At 50.5% G+C, this 19,499-nt stretch overlaps 1 protein-coding gene across 1 annotated transcript in view; it reads right to left on the bottom strand.

Annotated features, from left to right (window-relative positions):
* Positions 1 to 15,863, bottom strand: part of TONSL (tonsoku like, DNA repair protein) — a 52,533-nt gene extending 36,670 nt beyond the window's left edge. The window contains exons 1-5 of the mRNA XM_060243048.1: positions 15,754 to 15,863; positions 10,967 to 11,062; positions 7,045 to 7,187; positions 3,673 to 3,856; positions 2,097 to 2,226 (exon numbers count right to left, since the gene is read on the bottom strand). Coding sequence (XP_060099031.1) covers positions 2,097 to 2,226; positions 3,673 to 3,856; positions 7,045 to 7,187; positions 10,967 to 11,062; positions 15,754 to 15,790 — 590 coding nt within the window. The 5' untranslated portion in view covers positions 15,791 to 15,863. The remainder of the gene's footprint in view (positions 1 to 2,096; positions 2,227 to 3,672; positions 3,857 to 7,044; positions 7,188 to 10,966; positions 11,063 to 15,753) is intronic.
* Between the last annotated feature and the right edge of the window lie 3,636 nt (positions 15,864 to 19,499).

Genomic DNA, 19,499 nt, shown 5'->3' with positions numbered 1-19,499 from the left:
AGAAAGAAAGAAAGAAAGAAAGAAAGAAAGAAAGAAAGAAAGAAAGAAAGAAAGAAAGAAAGAAAGAAAGAAAGAAAGAACCAGCCAGCCAGCCCTGAACTTCAGCACCCCGGACCATCACTTCTCCAAGAAGCACTGTGACCCCTTCAGGACTGGCTAGTGGGTTCTTTGAAATGTGGTGCTGGAGGAGAGTTTTACAGCTACCACGGTCTGCCCAAAAGCCAAATCAGAGTGTTCTATACCAGGGGTGTCAAACGTGTGGCCCGGGGGGCAGATGAGGCCACCGGAGGGTTCCTATCAGGCCCATGAGCAAGTCTGCTTCCTTCTCCCTCTCTCTTGCTTCCTTCTGTGTCACGGCTTGCTTTGCTAGGCTCTCACAATCGCACAGCAGAGCTACTGAGCCAAGCCTCTTTCCCTTCAATTGGCTGAGGCTTCACCCCCTCCTCATCCCCTGGATCACACAGGAGAGATACAAAATCTTTAATTGTGTTTGTCTGTGTGCTTTATAAAGGTTATATCTCCGCTACCCGGCATTACATGTTATGACACAACTGCCCCGGCCCGACAAGGTCTAATTTACATCAGATCTGGCCCTCATAACAAAGGAGTTTGAAACCCCTGTCCTAGACCGAATCAAGTCTGAACTCTCCGTAGAAACGACAACGGCTAATCTAAGGCCATTGTACTTTGGCCGCATTATTGGAAGGCAAGACCCACCGAAAGAGGCAATCATGCTAGGAAAAGCGGAAGGCAGCGGGAGAAGAGCAAGACCGGCAGGAGACGGATGGACACAGAGGAGCAGCAGCAGGAAGGCAGGTGTGACCTGGATGATCATGGCGGGATCTTATTTATTTTATTAACATATGAAGCTGCCTTATACTGAATCAGACCCTGGGTCCATCAAAGTCAGTCTTGTCTACTCAGACTGGCAGCGGCTCTCCAGGGTCTCCAGCTGAGGTTTTTCACACCTATTTGCCTGGACCCTTTTAGTTGGAGATGCCGGGGATTGAACCTGGGACCTTCTGCTTCCCAAGCAGATGCTCTACCACTGAGCCACTGTCCCTCCCCTAAAGGTTTTGGGAGATCCATTGTTCATATGAACATATGAAGCTGCCTTCGACTGAATCAGACCCCCCTCGGTCCATCAAAGACAGTCTTGTCTGCTCAGACTGGCAGGGGCTCTCCAGGGCCTCAAGCTGAAGTTTTTCACACCTATTTGCCTGGACTCTTTTTTGGAGATGCCGGGGATTGAACCTGCGACCTTCTGCTTACCAAGCAGATGCTCTACCACTGAGTCACCATCCCTCCCCAAATACGTGAACTTATGAAGCTGCCTTCTCCTGAATCAGACCCTGGGTCCATCAAAGTCAGTCTTGTCTTCTCAGACTGGCAGCGGCTCTCCAGGGTCTCAAGCTGAGGTTTTTCACACCTATTTGCCTGGACCCTTTTTTTGGAGATGCCGGGATTGAACCTGGGACCTTCTGCTTCCCAAGCAGATGCTCTACCACTGAGCCACTGTCCCTCCCCTAAAGGTTTTGGGAGATCCATTGTTCATATGAACATATGAAGCTGCCTTCGACTGAATCAGACCCCCCTCGGTCCGTCAAAGACAGTCTTGTCTGCTCAGACTGGCAGGGGCTCTCCAGGGTCTCAAGCTGAAGTTTTTCACACCTATTTGCCTGGACTCTTTTTTGGAGATGCCGGGGACTGAACCTGGGACCTTCTGCTTACCAAGCAGATGCTCTACCACTGAGCCACCATCCCTCCCCAAATACGTGAACTTATGAAGCTGCCTTCTCCTGAATCAGACCCTGGGTCCATCAAAGTCAGTCTTGTCTTCTCAGACTGGCAGCGGCTCTCCAGGGTCTCAAGCTGAGATTTTTCACACCTATTTGCCTGGACCCTTTTTTGGAGATGCCGGGGACTGAACCTGGGACCTTCTGCTTCCCAAGCAGATGCTCTACCACTGAGCCACCGTCCCTCCCCATTATTGCAAACGTTTATGTCCCACCTCTCCTCCAGGCAGCCACAGGTGGCTCTCCAGTGGGACAAATGAACCCCCCAGCCTCTCCCCAAGACCCCAGCCCTGCCCTCACTCCGAGATGTAGATGCTCTTTTTGATGTAGTCGCTGCACTTGGCGGGGTTCTTCAGGCTGTCGTGGACCAAGCCAAGGTTCAGGTAGAGCCGGGCCCTCATCTCGCTCACCTCGCGCTGCGGCACTTCCCCTGGGGGAGGCAGACAGAGACAGCCCTCAGGCAGGGGATCCTCAGCCAGGCACAAAAACGACCCAGCTTGGATTCAACTCCACTAAAGAACAGCTCCCCCCTCCCGCACATCCTCCGCTTCACTGGCTTCTGAGCTCCCTCAGCTCACTCAAGAGCAGTGCGGAGGTGCCGTGTGGTCTGGAGGCTGCACGTCTTGGCAACACAGGGTTGCTCTCTTGGGGATGGTGCTAGATGCCTGTCTCAAGTCATGGGCCATGAAAGATTGCGGAAAGAATCCACCCCACCCCAAGCAGCTTCTCCTGCATTTCAGAGCCAGCAACTTGCCTTGGGGACAGCTAGAACGTTGGCCTTCAGAGTTCACAGAGGTGTGTCAACAAGCCAACATTTGCAATTTAAAAAAAAAATACACATCTAATCTGGGAGTTGGCTCTATAAAAAAAAGTGTTCCAGTTTGATTGGCCTAGAAACTCCTGCCGGAAGGGAAGGAAATCTGAAATTGCACAAGCCACAGGGAAGACATTCAAAAAAGGCAAAGGTAGTCCCCCTGTGCAAGCACCAGTCGTTTCCAACCCTGGGGTGACGTCGCATCACGACGTTTTCACGGCAGACTTTTTTATGGGGTGGTGAGGAGCCCCGTGGCACAGAGTGTTAAAGCTGCAGTCCTAAGCTCTGCTCACGATCTGAGTTCGATCTCCGGTGGAAGCTGGGTTTTCAAGTAGCCGGCTCGAGGTTGACTCAGCCTTCCATCCTTCCGAGGTCGGTAAAATCAGTACCCAGCTTGCTGGGGGGAAAGTGCAGATGACTGGGGAAGGCAATGGCAAACCACCCCATAAAAGTCTGCCGTGAAAACGTTGTGAAAGCAACGTCACCCCAGAGTCAGAAACGACTGGTGCTTGTGCAGGGGACCTTTCCTTTCCTTTTCCTTGCCACTGCCTTCCCCAGTCATCTCCACTTCCCCCCCCCCCCCCCACCCAGCAAGCTGGGTACTCGTTTTACCAACCTTAGAAGGATGGAAGACTGAGTCAGCCTTGAGCCGGCTACCTGAACCCAGCTTCTGCCGGGATCAAACTCAGGTCATGAGCAGAGAGCTCGGACTGAAGTACTGCAGCTTTATCTCTCTGCATCATGGGGATAGGCCTTCCGTCTTCCAGTCCCTGAAAGCTCTGGCAGCAGATGCCACCCAAGGGCCTGGAGGCATTTGCTCCAGCTGCAAGTATTTTTTTTGCTGGCTGGGTTGCAAAAGCTGAAAGTCCTGGGGCCTCCAGCTAAGTGACCGATTTGTCCTCCAGGACAGAAAGAGCTCTAAGCCCCTGGGCGAGGAACCAGCTGAACAGCCAGACAGGGCAATAGCCCTTGCCTCTGCAGGGTGAGACTTCCCTTCCTGGAAGGCCCCACTCAGTCCCCACCCCCCACCCCCCTTTGTTGGGAGGAGGCAAAAAGTCATACCATCCAGGGTTTCCTCGATAACAGCCAGGCTCTTCCTGAAGGCCTCCTCCGCCTCCTTCAGGGCCCCGCTCGAAGCGTCACTCTCAGCCATGAACATGTAGGTACGGCCCAGCGTGGCCCAGGCCCTCTGCTGCTCGATGTGGTTGCGGAGGGACTGCGCCAGCTCCAAGTGGCGGCGCTGGTGCTGCGCAAAAGGATGCAGAGGAGAGAGTCAAGGGCACGGTCCCACCCAGAGGCATCCTAAGCCTGCCCTGCTGAGTGTCAAGCCCGCTATTTCTATACTGCAGATCAATACAGCTATTGAAATCCTATTTCCAGGCTAACCCTAATAAAGTTCCTCTCTACTGTCCTTGCATTTCAAAAGCTTGCTCCCCCCCTCCCGTTTTCTCACCTTCCTCCACTTTCCCACATTGGCTTAGTAATGTAGAAAATGTAGTAACTTTGATGATAGAAAGTAAGAGGTGCCTCCCACAGCCACTTCCCATTCAAATTGCTTATCAACCGGAAGTTGGAATGTATGGGAACCAGGGAAGATGTAATCACTGTAGCAATTCACATGTATATGTTATGTCTTGAAGCTATCTTTCCCTTTGCCTTTGAAGTGATCCTTAAAACACTATGCTATGTGAAACCTTGTATCACTCTCAAGGTATCGTACCTTGAAGCAGTACCGGATTATCAATAAAATGAATATTTGTATCAAAGCTTAACTCGTTCATTTGAAATACCAATGCTTGACACTGAGGACCCAACGAGAGGTCCGGGGGTCCTGGGTGCCATGGCCACATCTCCCTTACAAGCCCTTCCACTGCGGCCCCCCCAAGCACCAAGAAAACAGAGCATCACTACCCCAGACAGGGTGTCCCATCTCTACCTTATGGCTAACAGCCACTGACAGACCTCTGCTCCTTATGTGTCTCCAATCCACCCCCCCTTGAAACTGACTATGTTTGTATCTTCCACCACTTCCTATGGCAGCAGTGAATTCTGTGTCTCAATTACGATCTGGGTGGCGAAGGACTTCCTTGGATCTGTTCCAAGCCTCCTGCTCATTCAGAGAGCCAGTTTGGTGTAGTGGTTAAGTGTGTGGACCTTTATCTGTGAGAACCGGGTTTGATTCCCCATTCCTCCGCTAGCAGCTGATGGAATGGCCTTGGGTCAGCCAGAGCTCTCTTATCTGGGAGAACCGGGTTGGATTCCCCACTCCTCCACTTGCAGATGCTGGAATGGCCTTGGGTCAGCCAGAGCTCTCCTATCTGGGAGAACCGGGTTTGATTCCCCACTCCTCCACTTGCAGCTGCTGGAATGGCCTTGGGTCAGCAATGGCTCTCTTCTCTGGGAGAACCGGATTGGATTCCCCACTCTTCCACTTGCACCTGCTGGAATGGCCTTGGGTCAGCCGTAGCTCTCTTATCTGGGAGAACCGGGTTTGATTCCCCACTCCTCCAGTTGCACCTGCTGGAATGGCCTTGGGTCAGCCAGAGCTCTCTTATCTGGGAGAACCGGGTTGGATTCCCCACTCCTTCACTTGCAGCTGCTGGAATGACCTTGGGTCAGCCAGAGCTCTGGCAGAGGTTGTTCTTGAAAGGGCAGCTGCTGTGAGAGCCCTCTCAGCCCCACCCACCTCGCAGGGTGTCTGTTTGCGGGGGGGAGGGAAAGGGGATTGTGAGCCCCTCTGAGACGCTTTGGAGTGGAGGGTGGGATATAAACCCAATATCATCTTCTTCATTCCACTGAGGGACCCGGGCCAGACATGCCCTGCCTAGCATGACAGAGTCACACAGCTCATCCTTGGGCGTGTCCACCTGGCCCAGCCTTCTAGTGGTGAAAAATGTGCCCACTCAGTCTGGCAAGGGCCTGGCCTCGCCCTGTATCTTGGCCAGGCACATCCTACTCTCTGCTCCTCTCTCCTTCGGGGCGGGCAGCAGGACAGGGCCCTTTTCCAGGGGTGTTTTCCCATCAACACTCTGCCCCCCGTCTCTTGCCCAGAGCCTCCCTGCAGACTCAAAACAATTTTTTTTCAGGACTAGAATCCCCAAACTGATGTCTCCCCCTCCCCCCCCCCCCCAAATGCCGCTTTTTAATACAGGAGGCTCAGGTTCAAATCTTGCTAGACTTGGTAACTCTGGACCAGTCCTTTACTCTCGCTGCTTCCAGCCACTTCCCAGAGAACACACAAATTCATTGCCAAACATTTTGTAGCCAAGACAACTCGAACAACAGCTACTGACTAGCTACGTTAATGAGCACGCGTCCGGACCCACAGAGCCTCACTTCTCCGCGCGCTTTAAAAACATAAGAACATAAGAGAAGCCCTGTTGGATCAGGCCAGTGGCCCCTCCAGTTCAACACTCTGTGTCACATAAGAACATAAGAGGAGTCATGTTGGATCAGGCCAATGGCCCATCCAGTCCAACACTCTGTGTCACATAAGAACAGAAGAGAAGCCATGTTGGATCAGGCCAATGGCCCATCCAGTCCAACACTGTGTCACACAGAGCTGGCTATGCTTGTAGCCGCCACCACCTCCTGTGGCAGTGAATTCCACATGTTAATCACCCTTTGAGTGAAGAAGAACTTCTTTTTAACCCAACTGCTCACCAATTTCATTGAATACCCACGAGTTCTTGTATTGTGAGAAAGGGAGAAAAGTACTTCTTTCTCTACCTTTTCCATCCCATGCATAATCTTGTAAACCTCTATCATGTCACCCTGCAGTCGACGTTTCTCCAAGCTAAAGAGCCCCAAGCTTTCTTCATAGGGAAAGTGTTCCAAACCTTTAAACATTCTAGTTGCCCTTTCCTGGACTTTTTCCAATGCTATAATATCCTTTTTGAGGTGCGGTGACCAGAATTGTACACAGTATTCTAAATGAGACCGCACCATCGATTTATACAGGGGCATTATGACATCGGCTGATTTATTTTCAGTTCCCTTCCTAATAATTCCCAGCATGGCGTTGGCCTTTTTTATTGCAGACGCACACTGTCTTGACATTTTCAGTGAGTTCTCTACCACGACCCCAAGATCTCTCTCTCGGACATTCTCTGCCAGTTCACACCCCATTGTATTTGTAGCTGGGATTCTTGGCCCCAATGTGCATTACTTTGCACTTGGCCACAGTGAACCTCATCTGCCACATTGACTCACCCAGCCTCAACGCATGTCCAAGTTCTAAAGTTTCACCCTGCCTTCAGAGAGGCTGAGATGCAAGTTTCTGCCACCCTCTAGAGAAGGAGAGCTCCAGAGGCTGGGAGATGTTGGATCAGGGTGGCAGAAATGCACCTGGAGCCTAAGCCAATCCGTGCTCGGAGCCAAGCTGTGCTTCCGTGCTTTACTGTGAGCACAAGCCCCCCCCCCCAGCCCTCGCACCTTCAGTGCTGCTTCATAGCTCTCCAGCTCCGCCAGGCACTCCCCGATTTTCCGGTGGGCCACAGCACAGCCGATGACGTCATCCACACTCTCCAAGAGGCGCAGCTCCTGCTGGTGCTCCTCTAGAGCCTCCTGGAAGCGCCCTGCCCGGGACAGAGGAGGAAGCCGTGAGCTCCAGACATGGGCAGACTCAGCTTCTACCGTGAGCCCACCAGGGCTGGCCGGCAGAATCTTCAGCCACAGGAGGCCAAAGGACAAAAATAACAGTCAAAAAGGTGGGAACCATTCTCCAAAACTAAATACCAGATCAGGCATGTCAAACATGTGGCCCAGGAGCCAAATCAGACCTCCAGGGGTCTCCTATCAGGCCTCTGAGCAACTGGCCGTCATCTGCTTCCTTCTCCCTCTCTCTTGCTTCCTTCTGCATCACAGCTTGCTTGGCCAGGCTCACTCAGTCGCACAGGAGGAATAGCTTGCTTTGCCAGGCTCTCTCAATCGAACAGCAAAGCTACTGAGGCGAGCCTCTTTTCCTTCTATTGGCTGGGGCTCCACCCCCTCATCTTCTGAGGGAGGAGGGAAAGCGCCAGAACTTCCTTTGCCCAGTTCCTTGGATTGCACAGGAGCAATACAAAGAAAGCACTTTTAAGCCCAAACGAGCGCTAATATTTTAATCATGTTTTAATTTTGAAAAAAAATATTTAATTCGTTTGTCCATGTCCTTTGTAAAGTTTATATCACTGCTCTTTGGAATTACATTTTATGACACACATACATGGCCCAGTCCGACAAGGTGCTATTTATGTCAGATCCGGCTCTCATGACAAATGAGTTTGACACTCCTGTACCAGATGAATCCCAAAGCCGTGAATTTACCTTCCCTCCCAGCTATTCACCTCCAGCCATGGATTTATCCTACTGGAGCCAAACCAGTGACTGCGGAATTCAACTTCAGCTCAGTTTTTTGCAATTGCAAAGGAGAATTCAGGCCGCCCAGAGACTGCGCTGCAGATAAAGGCAACAATCTCAGTGCCGGGTTTTTTTAAAAAAAAATAAAGACAACCACTGGCCAGTGCTCCCTCTAAGCTGAGTTGGCGTGAGCTAGCACACGGTTTTTTAGCCTCCAGCTCACACATTTCTTCTTAGCTCAGGAAGGAGGACCCCGGAGAAAACTAATTTATGCAGCAGCTCACAGCTTTAATGCCAGCAGCTCACCAAGGACTCCACAGCTTAGAGGAAGCATTGGTCATCATAATCCCCACTACTCAAATTTCTGACCAGGTACAGAATATAATAATTTATTTATTTATTTATTACTTTACATTTATATCCCACCCTCTCCGCAAGCGGACTCAGGGCGGCTCACAACATCATAAAAACAATCAATTCAATAATAATAATAATTTTTAATTTATATCCCGCCCTCCCCACTGGAGCAGGCTAAGGGTGGCTCACATAATATAAAATACAGTATACAGTAATATAATAATAAAACAAAATAAAATACTCCAATTTACAATTATTCATCAGGTTTAAGGTTTAACTGATGAATAATTGGGGTGTTTTATTTTGTTTTATTATCAATAAAACCAGAATTTAAAACCACAGATTAGTTTGGTGCTACGGATATAACATAGCTTTGCATAACGATGGTGTAATCATTCCACATTAAAAAGCCAGCTGGAAGAGGACAGTCTTGCAGGCCCAGCGGAACTGGTTAAGGTCCCGCAAGGCCCGTACCTCTTTTGGTAGCTGGTTCCACCAGCGGGGAGCTGTAACCGAGAAGGCCCTTTCTGTCATCATTTTCAATCTGGCCTCCTTCGGCTCAGGGATTGTCAGCAGATTTTGCAAGCTAGATCGCAGCACTCTCTGGGGAACATGTGGGGAGAGACGATCCCTAAGGTAGGCAGGTCCTCGGCCATATAGGGCTTTAAAGGTAGTAACCAGCACCTTGTAACGAATCCGGTACACAATCGGCAGCCAGAAGTAGTTAAAACTCTTTTTATGCGTTGCCAGGTTACGCAGTGGCCAATTTGCTCATTCACAACTTTTAATACCTGCAGCTCGCAAAATAGATTTGTTGCTCGCAAGACTCCGTGCCTTAGAGGGAACGTTGGCAGTGGCAGCAGACCGGACCAGGGTGAGTGGGCTTTTGAGTGGAAACTTGCCAGAATGTAGTGCAGACACCTCTGGCGGCTTTCAGAAGGAAAAAGAGGAACCGAGCGCCTGTGACACATCATGACTTGGCCCAGGCAGCATCACGCCTTACAGAAGGCGTCTCCAACATGGGGCCCACAGGCAACACAGGACCTGCTGACCACTTCCTGGTGCCCACCTAGCGTTTTTAGAAAGTGGGCAGGGCCAGGAGACCACCTGATTGGCCACTAGAGAGACAACAGATGCTGCCGGATAACTGTTTCTTAGCTAGCGCAATACGGATACTTGTGTGAGCGAGAAAATGTTTTTAAAGAACATGTCCATTTTTTTTTAAAAGCATCCCATTCAAATGGAGCTTGTGCCTGAAATGCTGAAAAGCTACAATCAGAGTTATGCTTAACCTCACTCCCTGACACTCTGTGGCGGGCTCTGCCTTCCGCAACGGTGCCTACACCCTGTGCTCAGAAAGGCTGAGGACCCCTGTCTTAGAGTCATGGACTTGTGTCACTGGTCCCAGCCATCTTGGCTATCAGGGGCCTCCTGCTCTAAGACCCACTCACCTCGAAAGAAAAGCCCCACTGACCACAGAGCCAGGAACAGTGCCAGGGGGACACACAGAAGCAGGGTGAAGTCACAGCCCCCTGAACCAACAGTGAACATATAAAGCTGCCTTATACTGAATCAGACCCTTGGTCCATCAAAGTCAGTCTTGTCTACTCAGACTGGCAGCGGCTTTCCAGGGTCTCAAGCTGAGTTTTTTCAAGCCTATTTGCCTGGACCCTTTTAGTTGGAGATGCCGGGGATTGAACCTGGGACCTTCTGCTTCCCAAGCAGATGCTCTACCACTGAGCCACCATCCCTCCCCTAAAGGTTTCGGGAGATCCATTGTTCATATGAACACATGAAGCTGCCTTCTACTGAATCAGACCCTCGGTCCATCAAAGTCAGTCTTGTCTACTCAGACTGGCAGCGGCTCTTTCTCCAGGGTCTCAAGCTGAGTTTTTCCAAGCCTATTTGCCTGGACCCTTTTTAGTTGGAGGTGCCGGGGATTGAACCTGGGACCTTCTGCTTACCGAGCAGATACTCAGCCACTGAGCCACCATCCCTCCCCTAATATGAACATACGAGGCTGCCTTATACTAAATCTGACCCTCAGTCCATCAAAGTCAGTCTTGTCTACTCAGACTGGCAGCGGCTCTTTCTCCAGGGTCTCAAGCTGAGGTTTTTCAAGCCTATTTGCCTGGACCCTTTTTTGGAGATGCCGGGGATTGAACCTGGGGCCTTCTGCTTATCGAGCAGATGTTCTACCACTGAGCCACCATCTCTCCCTATTTTTATAAAGGTAAAGGTAGTCCCCTGTGCAGCCCTGTTTCCCACTCAGGGGTGATGTCGCATCACGACGTTTTATGGCACTTTTTGTTACGGGGTGGTTTGCCATTGCCTTCCTCAGTCATCTTAGCTTTACCCCCAGCAAGCTGGGTACTGATTTTACTGACCTCAGAAGGATGAAAGGCTGAGTCAACCTGAAGCCGGCTACCTGAACCCAGCTTCCGCCGGGAGTGAACTCAGGTCGTGAGCAGAGCTTGGACTGCAGCTTTACCACTCTGCGCCACAGAGCTCACACCCTCCCCCCAGCTAGCCACTTGGGCTGGAAGTCGGTCCCCACAATGAAGAATTTCCAGGGGTCCCCATGGCACAGCTGCCCCTCCAAAAGGCCCACGCTGGAGAGAGTGCTCCAAGCCTCCCTTCGCCTGCAACAAACACTCACCATGGCGAGCCAAGATCTCGCCCAGCTGGTTGCAGAGGGCAGCTTCTTCCTGGAGGTCTCCTTTCCTCTGGGCTTTCTCCTTGGCCTTCTGGAGCTCTGGAGGAGCAGAAATATCACCTCAGGTCAAGGATGGAAGAAGCATCGTGAACCTTTGTAGCTCCACCCCCAGTGCCTTTACAGAACAAACAGCCTGGGACTGTTCCACATGAAGCTGCCTTCTACTGAATCAGACTCTTGGTCCATGAAGGTGAGTAACGTCTATGCAAACCGGCAGAGAGCCAGTTTGGTGCAGTGGTGAAGTGTGCGGACTCTTATCTGGGAGAACCGGGTTTGATTCCCCACTCCACCGCTTGCACCTGCTGGAATGGCCTTGGGTCAGCCAGAGCTCTCACAGAGCTGTCCTTGAAAGGGCAGCTTCTGTGAGAGCTCTCTCAGCCCCAACCACCTCACAGAGTGTCTGTTGTGAAGGAAGAAGGCAAAGGAAATTGTAAACTGCTCTGAGTCTCTGAGATTCAGGGTGAAGAATAAATCCAATATCTTCTTGAGATCTAGTTTGGTGTAGTGGTTAAGTGTGCGGACTCTTATCTGGGAGAACCGGGTTTGATTCCCTCCTCCTCCGCTTGCACCTGCTGGAATGGCCTTGGGTCAGCCATAGCTCTCTTATCTGGGAGAACCGGGTTTGATTCCCCACTCCTCCACTTGCACCTGCTGGGATGGCCTTGGGTCAGCCAGAGCTCTCTTATCTGGGAGAACCGGGTTTGATCCCCCCCTCCTCCACTTGCAGCTGCTAGAATGGCCTTGGGTCAGCCATAGCTCTCTTATCTGGGAGAACCGGGTTTGATTCCCCACTCCTCCACTTGCTCCTGCTGGCATGGCCTTGGGTTAGCCAGAGCTCTCTTATCTGGGAGAACCGGGTTTGATTCCCCACTCCTCCACTTGCTCCTGCTGGAATGGCCTTGGGTCAGCCAGAGCTCTCTTATCTGGGAGAACCGGGTTTGATTCCCCACTCCTCCACTTGCACCTGCTGGAATGGCCTTGGGTCAGCCAGAGCTCTCTTATCTGGGAGAACCGGGTTTGATTCCCCACTCCTCCACTTGCAGCTGCTGGAATGGCCTTGGGTCAGCCATAGCTCTCGTAGGAGTTGTCCTTGAAGGGCCAGCTGCTTTGAGAGCTCTCTCAGCCCCAGCCACCTCACAGGGTGTCTGTTGTGGAGCGGGGGGAAAGGTAAAGGAGATTGTGACCACTCTGAGATTCAGAGTGTAGGGCGGGATATAAATCCAATATCTTTTTCTTTTTTCTTCTTCAAACTAGAAATGCTGCTGGGGATTGAACCTGGGGCCTCCCGCATGCCAACCAGATGCTCTTCCACTAAGCCATGGTCCCTTCTCCCACTGAAGCAAAATGCAAAGAGGCAGGGATGGCTTGTCCTCAGAAACCCCAAAATGGCTGATACATCAGGTAGCAATACTTAGATTTCATGTAAAATCTCGTAAACAAGGGTAACTAACACAGCTTTGCTTAAAAGCCAGACAGTAAATCTCTGCTAGAAGCTAAAAACGTATCAGCTTGAGCTAAGAGACATTACTAAGAAATGCCAGCATCGGGAGAGGGGAAAGAGGGTGTGGGATTTAAAGCCAGACTGTAGATCTCTGCTAGAAGCTAAAAACGTATCCGCTTGAGCGAAGAGACATTACTAAGAAATGCCAGCATCGGGTGAGGGGAAAGAGGATGTGGGGAAAGAGGAGTGAAAGTCAAGCGAATAAGTCACAGGCAAAGCAAATGTCTGGAGGCTGTTTTGAGGAACTGGACAGTCCCAGACCACAGGACCAAGAAAATAAGAAAATACTTACAAGGAGAAACCATATGTTTGAGTGTATGTCTGCCGGGCAGTGATATTCCAGGAAAATAAGCCTATGTCATACCAGACATCTGCGCATGTCTGAGGATTGCGCACAACAATGTATAAAAACTGAATGTAAAGATGCCAGCTTCAGACTTAGAATCACAGAATCCTAGAGTTGGAAGGGACCTCCAGGGTCATCTAGTCCAACCCCCTGCACCAGGCAGGAAACTCACAAACCCCTCCCCCTAAATTCACAGGATCTTCATTGCTGTCAAAGGGCCATCTAGCCTCTGTTGAAAAACCTCCAAGGAAGGAGAGCCCACCACCCCCTGAGGAGGAAGCCTGTTCCACTGAGGAACCGCTCTAACCTCACAAACCCCTCCCCCTAAATTCACAGGATCTTCATTGCTATCAGGAGGCCATCTAGCCTCTGTTGAAAAACCTCCAAGGAAGGAGAGCCCACCACCTCCCGAGGAGGAAGCCTGTTCCAATGAGAAACACCCCCTAACAATCAGGAAGTTCTTCCTAATCATAGAATCCTAGAGTAGGAAGGAACCTCCAGGGTCATCTAGTCCAACCCCCTGCACAATGAAGGAAACTCACAAACACCTCTTCCTAAATTCACAGGCTCTTCATTGCTGACAGATGGCCATCTAACCTCTGTTTAAAAACCTCCAAGGAAGGAGAGCCCACCACCTCCCAAGGAAGCCTGTTCCACTGAGGAACCACTCTAACGGTCAGGAAGTTGATTTAATTGATTTAATTTCAACCCACTGGTTTTGGGTTCTGGTCCTACCTTCCAGGGTCGCAGAAAACAATTCCACACCATCCACTAGATGACAGCCCTTCAAGTACCTGAAGATGGTGATCCTATCGCCTCTCAGCCAACTCCTCTCCAGGCTAAACATCCCCAGCTCCTTCAACCTTTCCTTATAGGTCTCCAGACCCCTCACCATCTTTGTTGCCCTTCTCTGGATCCGTTCCAGCTTGTCTGTATCCTTCTTAAATTGTGGTGCCCAAAACTGAACACAAGACTCCAGGTGAGGTCTTACTGGAGCAGAGTAAAGCGATACCATCACGTCATGTGATCTGGACACTATACTTCTGCTGATACAGCTCAAAATTGCATTTGCCTTCTTGGGTCTTCGCTAGTTGGAGTCTCCTATTGCAATGAAAGTTCTGTCTGCTTCTAGAATCTCACTTGGTGTGCCCTTTATTGGCAGGCCATGTAACCAGCCCCTTTGGCTGACACGACCACCGAAGAAAGAAGACCTGCTGTCCTGGCCTGCCTTCTTTGGGCCTGATTCTCATGCACAGGAAGAAGAACCGATTGGATTTATACCCCACCCTTCACCCAATCTCCTTCCCACCTCAGACACCCTGTGAGGTAGTTGGGGCAGAGAGAGCGGCTCTTGAAAGAACAGCCCTGAGAGAACTGTGACTGGCCCAAAGTCACCCAGCTGGCTGCATGCAGAGGAGTGGGGAATCAAACCCAGTTCTCCCAGATAAGAGCCCGCGCACTTCACCACTACATCAAACTGGCTCTCTTCCTCCCCCACAACAGACACACTGTGAGGTGGGCAAGGCTGAGAGAGCTCTCCCAGAAGCTGCCCTTTCAAGGACAACTCCTGTGAGAGCTCTGGCTGACGCAAGGCGATTCCAGCAAGTGAAGGAGTGGGGAATCAAACCCGGTTCTGCCAGATAACAGAGCTCTGGCTGACACAAAGCCATTCCAGCAGCTGCAAGTGGAGGAGTGGGGAATCCAACCCGGTTCTCCCAGAGAAGAGAGCTCTGGCTGACCCAAGGCCATTCCAGCAGCTACAAGTGGAGGAGTGGGGAATCAAACCCAGTTCTCCCAGATAAGAGAGCTATGGCTGACCCAAGGTCATTCCAGCAGCTACAAGTGGAGGAGTGGGGAATCAAACCCAATTCTCCCAGATAAGAGAGCTCTGACTGACCCAAGGCCATTCTAGCAGATGCAAGTGGAGGAGTGGGGAATCCAGCCCGGTTCTCCCAGATAAGAGAGCTCTGGCTGACCCAAGTGCCATCCCAGCAGGTGCAAGTGGAGGAGTCGGGAATCAAACCCAATTCTCCCAGATAAGAGAGCTCTGGCTGACCCAAGGCCATCCCAGCAGGTGCAAGTGGAGGAGTGGGGAATCAGACCCAGTTCTCCCAGATAAGAGAGCTCTGGCTGACCCAAGGCCATCCCAGCAGGTGCAAGTGGAGGAGTCGGGAATCAAACCCAATTCTCCCAGATAAGAGAGCTCTGGCTGACCCAAGGCCATTCCAGCAGGTGCAAGTGGAGGAGTGGGAAATCAAACCCGGTTCTCCCAGATAAGAGCCCGCGCACTTCACCACTACACCAAACTGGCTGACTGCGTCAAACTGACAGAAGCCTCTTGACAGTGAAGAGCCATGATAGCTGGAAGAGCCTCCGTGTGCAGGGGCAGTCTACCTTTCATCAAGAGGGATGGCTGTGCTCAGAGGGGCCCCAGCAGGGAAAATGCTGTCAAATTCTGCACAGACCCCACCTGCTCACCTGAGTCGAGAATGGTCAACCCTGGGTTGGGAAATACCTGGGGGTGGAGCCCAGGGAGGGGAGGGGTCTAATATCACCCTCCCCAAAGCAGCCATTTCCTCCAGGGGAAGGGGCCTTTGTGCTCGGGAGATCAGCTGGGATTCCGGGAGATCTGCAGGCTCCACCTGGAGGTTGGCAACCTGAGCTCCCACCCAGCTGGGCTCCACCCCCGGGCTACTGGAGCCTCTCTGCGCAGGCGCAGTCTATCCTCCAGCTGGGGGGCTCGGTGGGCGTGGCCAAGCGATCGCTCCTCCCCTCGTTCCCCTGAGGCGAGCCAGTCATTCCCACGACGGGTGACCCAACCGCGATTAGGGATGACGAGGGGGCCGGCGCCGCCTCCCCCGCGGACCCCGATCGGCCACTCACGGCGGATCTCGCGCTCCCGCGTCCCCCTCAGCGCCATTGCCGCCGCCTCTTCCTCGGCTTCTCCGCGCCTCAGCGCCAAACCGCCGCGCGCCCCGCCCCCTCCTCGCCATCGCGGCCTTCTCATTGGCCGCCCGCAAGGAGCCGCGCGCCGCTCCTATTGGCCGGCCCTCCCGCCCAATCGCGTGAGACGCCTTACGCCGCGGCCGAAGGAAAGCGTGGTCTGCGCACGCGCGCGGAAGAAAAAGGGAGTTCCGCGTTCCCACGTGCGGGGCAGCATCGGATGCTTTAGAATCATAGAAGAGTTGGGAGGTCCAACCCCCTGCACAAGGCAGGAAACTCAAAAATTTTCGGCTGTATATGGATCAGCGTGGCTTGGCTTGGTCAATTTAGAAGGGAGGAAGGCTGTCCTCCGAACCAATACAAATGAAACAGGTGCTGCCGGCATCAGCTCCAGCCGGCTTCTCTAAAACTTTTAACAGCCTTTTGTAAAAAGCAGGTGGGCATCGAAATATCTTGACCCAACAAATGGAAGAAATTAGCTGTGCGTTGCATAATGGAGAATAGGGGTGCCCAACGCTGCACTTTCCCTTTCTATAGGCCCCTCTCCTGGTGCCTGCCAGGTGTTTCAAAAAGTGGTCATAGAATCATAGAGTTGGAAGGGATCTCCAGGGTCATCTAGTCCAACCCCCTGCCTAAGAGGGGTGTATGTGAAAAGCATATTTGAGGCTGGGCTATCTTCCTCCCTGTGCTTTCCCACCTGTTCTGTCCTTTATCTCCTTAAACAGTAGCATAGTGATCTTAGAATCCTAGAGTTGGAAGGGACTTCCAGGGTCATCTAGTCCGCCCCCTGCCCAATGCAGGAAACTCACAAACACCTCCCCCAAAATTCACAGGCTCCACATTGCTGTCACATGGCCATCTAGCCTCTGTTTAAAAACCTCCAAGGAAGGAGAGCCCACCACCTCCCAAGGAGGAAGCCTGTTCCACTGAGGAACCGCTCTAATGGTCAGAAAGTTCTTCCTTATGTTGAGCCGGAAACTCTTTGGATTTAATTTCAACCCACAGGTTCTGGTCCTACCTTCTGGGGCCACAGAAAACAATTCCACACCATTCCCTATAGATGACCCTGGGGGTCCCTTCCAGCTCTAGGATTCTCTGTAAACAAATTTCAGTAAGGCTTTTGATAAGGTTCCACATACTATCCTTGTTGACAAGTTGGTAAAATGTGGTTTGGATCCTGTTACCGTTAGGTGGATCTGTAACTGGTTGACAGATTGCACCCAAAGCGTGCTTGTGAATGGTTCCTCATTCTCTTGGAGAGGAGTGACAAGTGGAGTACCTCAAGGATCTGTCTTGGAACCTGTTTGTTCAACGTCTTTAGAAATGATTTGGATGAAGGAATAGAGGAAACGCTTATCAGGTTTGCCGATGATACTAAATTGGGAGATGTTGCAAATGCAGTAGAAGACAGAAGCAGGATACAGGATGATCTTGACAAGCTGGAAAACGGGGCTAAAAGGGAAAAAATGAATTTTAACAGGGATAAATGTAAAGTTCTGCGTTTAGGTAGGGAAAATCCCATGCATGGTTATAGGATGGGGGAAACTTGTCTTAGCAGTAGTATGTGCAAAAAAGATCTAGAGGTCTTAGGGGACTATACATTGAACATGAGTCAACAGTGTGATGCGGTGGCTAAAAAGGCAAACGCAATTTTGGGCTGTATCAACAGAAGTCTAGAGTCCAGATCACGTGAAGTGATGGTATCACTTTGCTCTCGTAAAACCTCACCTGGAGTCTTGTGTTCAGTTTTGGGCACCACAATTTAAGAAGGATATAGACAAGCTGGAACAGGTCCAGAGGAGGGCGACGAAGATGGTGAGGGGTCTGGAGACCAAGTCCTATGAGGAAAGGTTGAAGTAGCTGAGCCTGTTTAGGCTGGAGAGGTGGCGGCTGAGAGTTGATATGTGTCACGGGCTCTTGACAATATCACCATTTTCAAGTACTTGAAGGGCTGTCCTATAGAGGATGGTGTGAAATTGTTTTCTGTGGCCACAGAAGGTAGGACCAGAACCAGTGGGTTGAAATTAAATCAAAAGTTTCCGGCTCCTAACACCTCATTGAAACAATAGTGGACTGAATGTGCAAGACTGTGAAGTGGGATAATTTGTCTGATAAGGTGCCTCTAGATGAAAGAATCCATTACGGACTGTTTTCTTACGATTTTGGTTTATGAGTCACATGCACTCTTAACCTTTAAAACGTGCCTGCGTGCACTCAGATTTATTTTTCTGCAGACTGTTTGGATTCCTTTTGTGCAGACTGTTTGAGAAAAGAGGTTATGTTAAAGTGTCTGCGTGCACTCTTGTGTATTTTATTGCCGTTGGTTCAAAGGCAGAGGCTTTGGAATATTCAGGGTGGTGAGAACCAGAAAGGATTGCGAGGCACTCCAAAGGGATCTGTTGAGGCTGGGTGAGTGGGCGTCAACGTGGCAGATGAGGTTCAGCATGGCCAGGTGCAAAGTAATGCACCGCACTTTCCCTATGAAGAAAGGTTGAAACGCTTGGGACTCTTTAGCTTGGAGAAACGTCGACTGCGGGGTGACATGATAGAGGTTTACAAGATAATGCATGGGATGGAGAAGGTAGAGGAAGAAGTACTTTTCTCCCTTTCTCACAATACAAGAACTCGTGGGCATTCGATGAAATTGCTGAGCAGACAGGTTAAGACGGATAAAAGGAAGTACTTCTTCACCCAAAGGGTGATTAACATGTGGAATTCACTGCCACAGGAGGTGGTGGCAGCCACAAGTATAGCCACCTTCAAGAGGGGTTTAGATAAAAATATGGAGCACAGGTCCATCAGTGGCTATTAGCCACAGTGTATGTGTGTATATAACATTTTTTGCCACTGTGTGACACAGAGTGTTGGACTTGATGGGCCGTTGGCCTGATCCAACATGGCTTCTCTTATGTTCTTATGTTCTTATTGGGGCCAAGAATCCCAGCCACAAATACAAGTTGATGGGTTGTGAACTGGCAGAGACTGACCAAGAGAGAGATCTTGGGGTCATGGTACAGAATTCACTGAAAATGTCAAGACAGTGTGTGATTGCAATAAAAAAGGCCAATGCCATGCTGGGAATTATTAGGAAGGGAATTGAAAACAAATCAGCCAGTATCATAATGCCCCTGTATAAATCGATGGTATGGTCTCATTTGGAATACTGTGTGCAATTCTGGTCACCGCACCTCAAAAAGGATATTATAGCATTGGAAAAAATCCAGAAAAGGGCAACTAGAATGATTAAAGGTTTGGAACGCTTTCCCTATGAAGAAAGATTGTATTGTATTGTATTAATACAGCACCATGAAATGGTTTTAAATAATTTAAATAATTTAATATGCAATTATGTTTTATTGGTTTTAATGGTAGTAATGTAATGTTGTGAGCTGCCCTGAGTCCGCTTGCAGAGAGGGCGGGATATAAGCTTAATGTAATAAATAAATAATAAATAAATAAGATTAAAACGCTTAGGGCTCTTTAGCTTGGAGAAACGTCGACTGCAGGGTGACATGATAGAGGTTTACAAGATTCTGCATGGGATGGAGAAAGTAGAGAAAGAAGTCCTTTTCTCCCTTTCTCACAATACAAGAACTCGTGGGCATTCGATGAAATTGCTGAGCAGTCAGGTTAAAATGGATAAAAGGAAGTACGTCTTCACCCAAAGGGTGATTAACATGTGGAAT

The sequence above is a fragment of the Heteronotia binoei genome, chromosome 7 (assembly GCF_032191835.1).
Source record: "Heteronotia binoei isolate CCM8104 ecotype False Entrance Well chromosome 7, APGP_CSIRO_Hbin_v1, whole genome shotgun sequence".
NCBI classification, from domain to species: Eukaryota; Metazoa; Chordata; class Lepidosauria; order Squamata; family Gekkonidae; genus Heteronotia; species Heteronotia binoei.
This window is presented reverse-complemented; position numbering and strand designations above follow the sequence as displayed.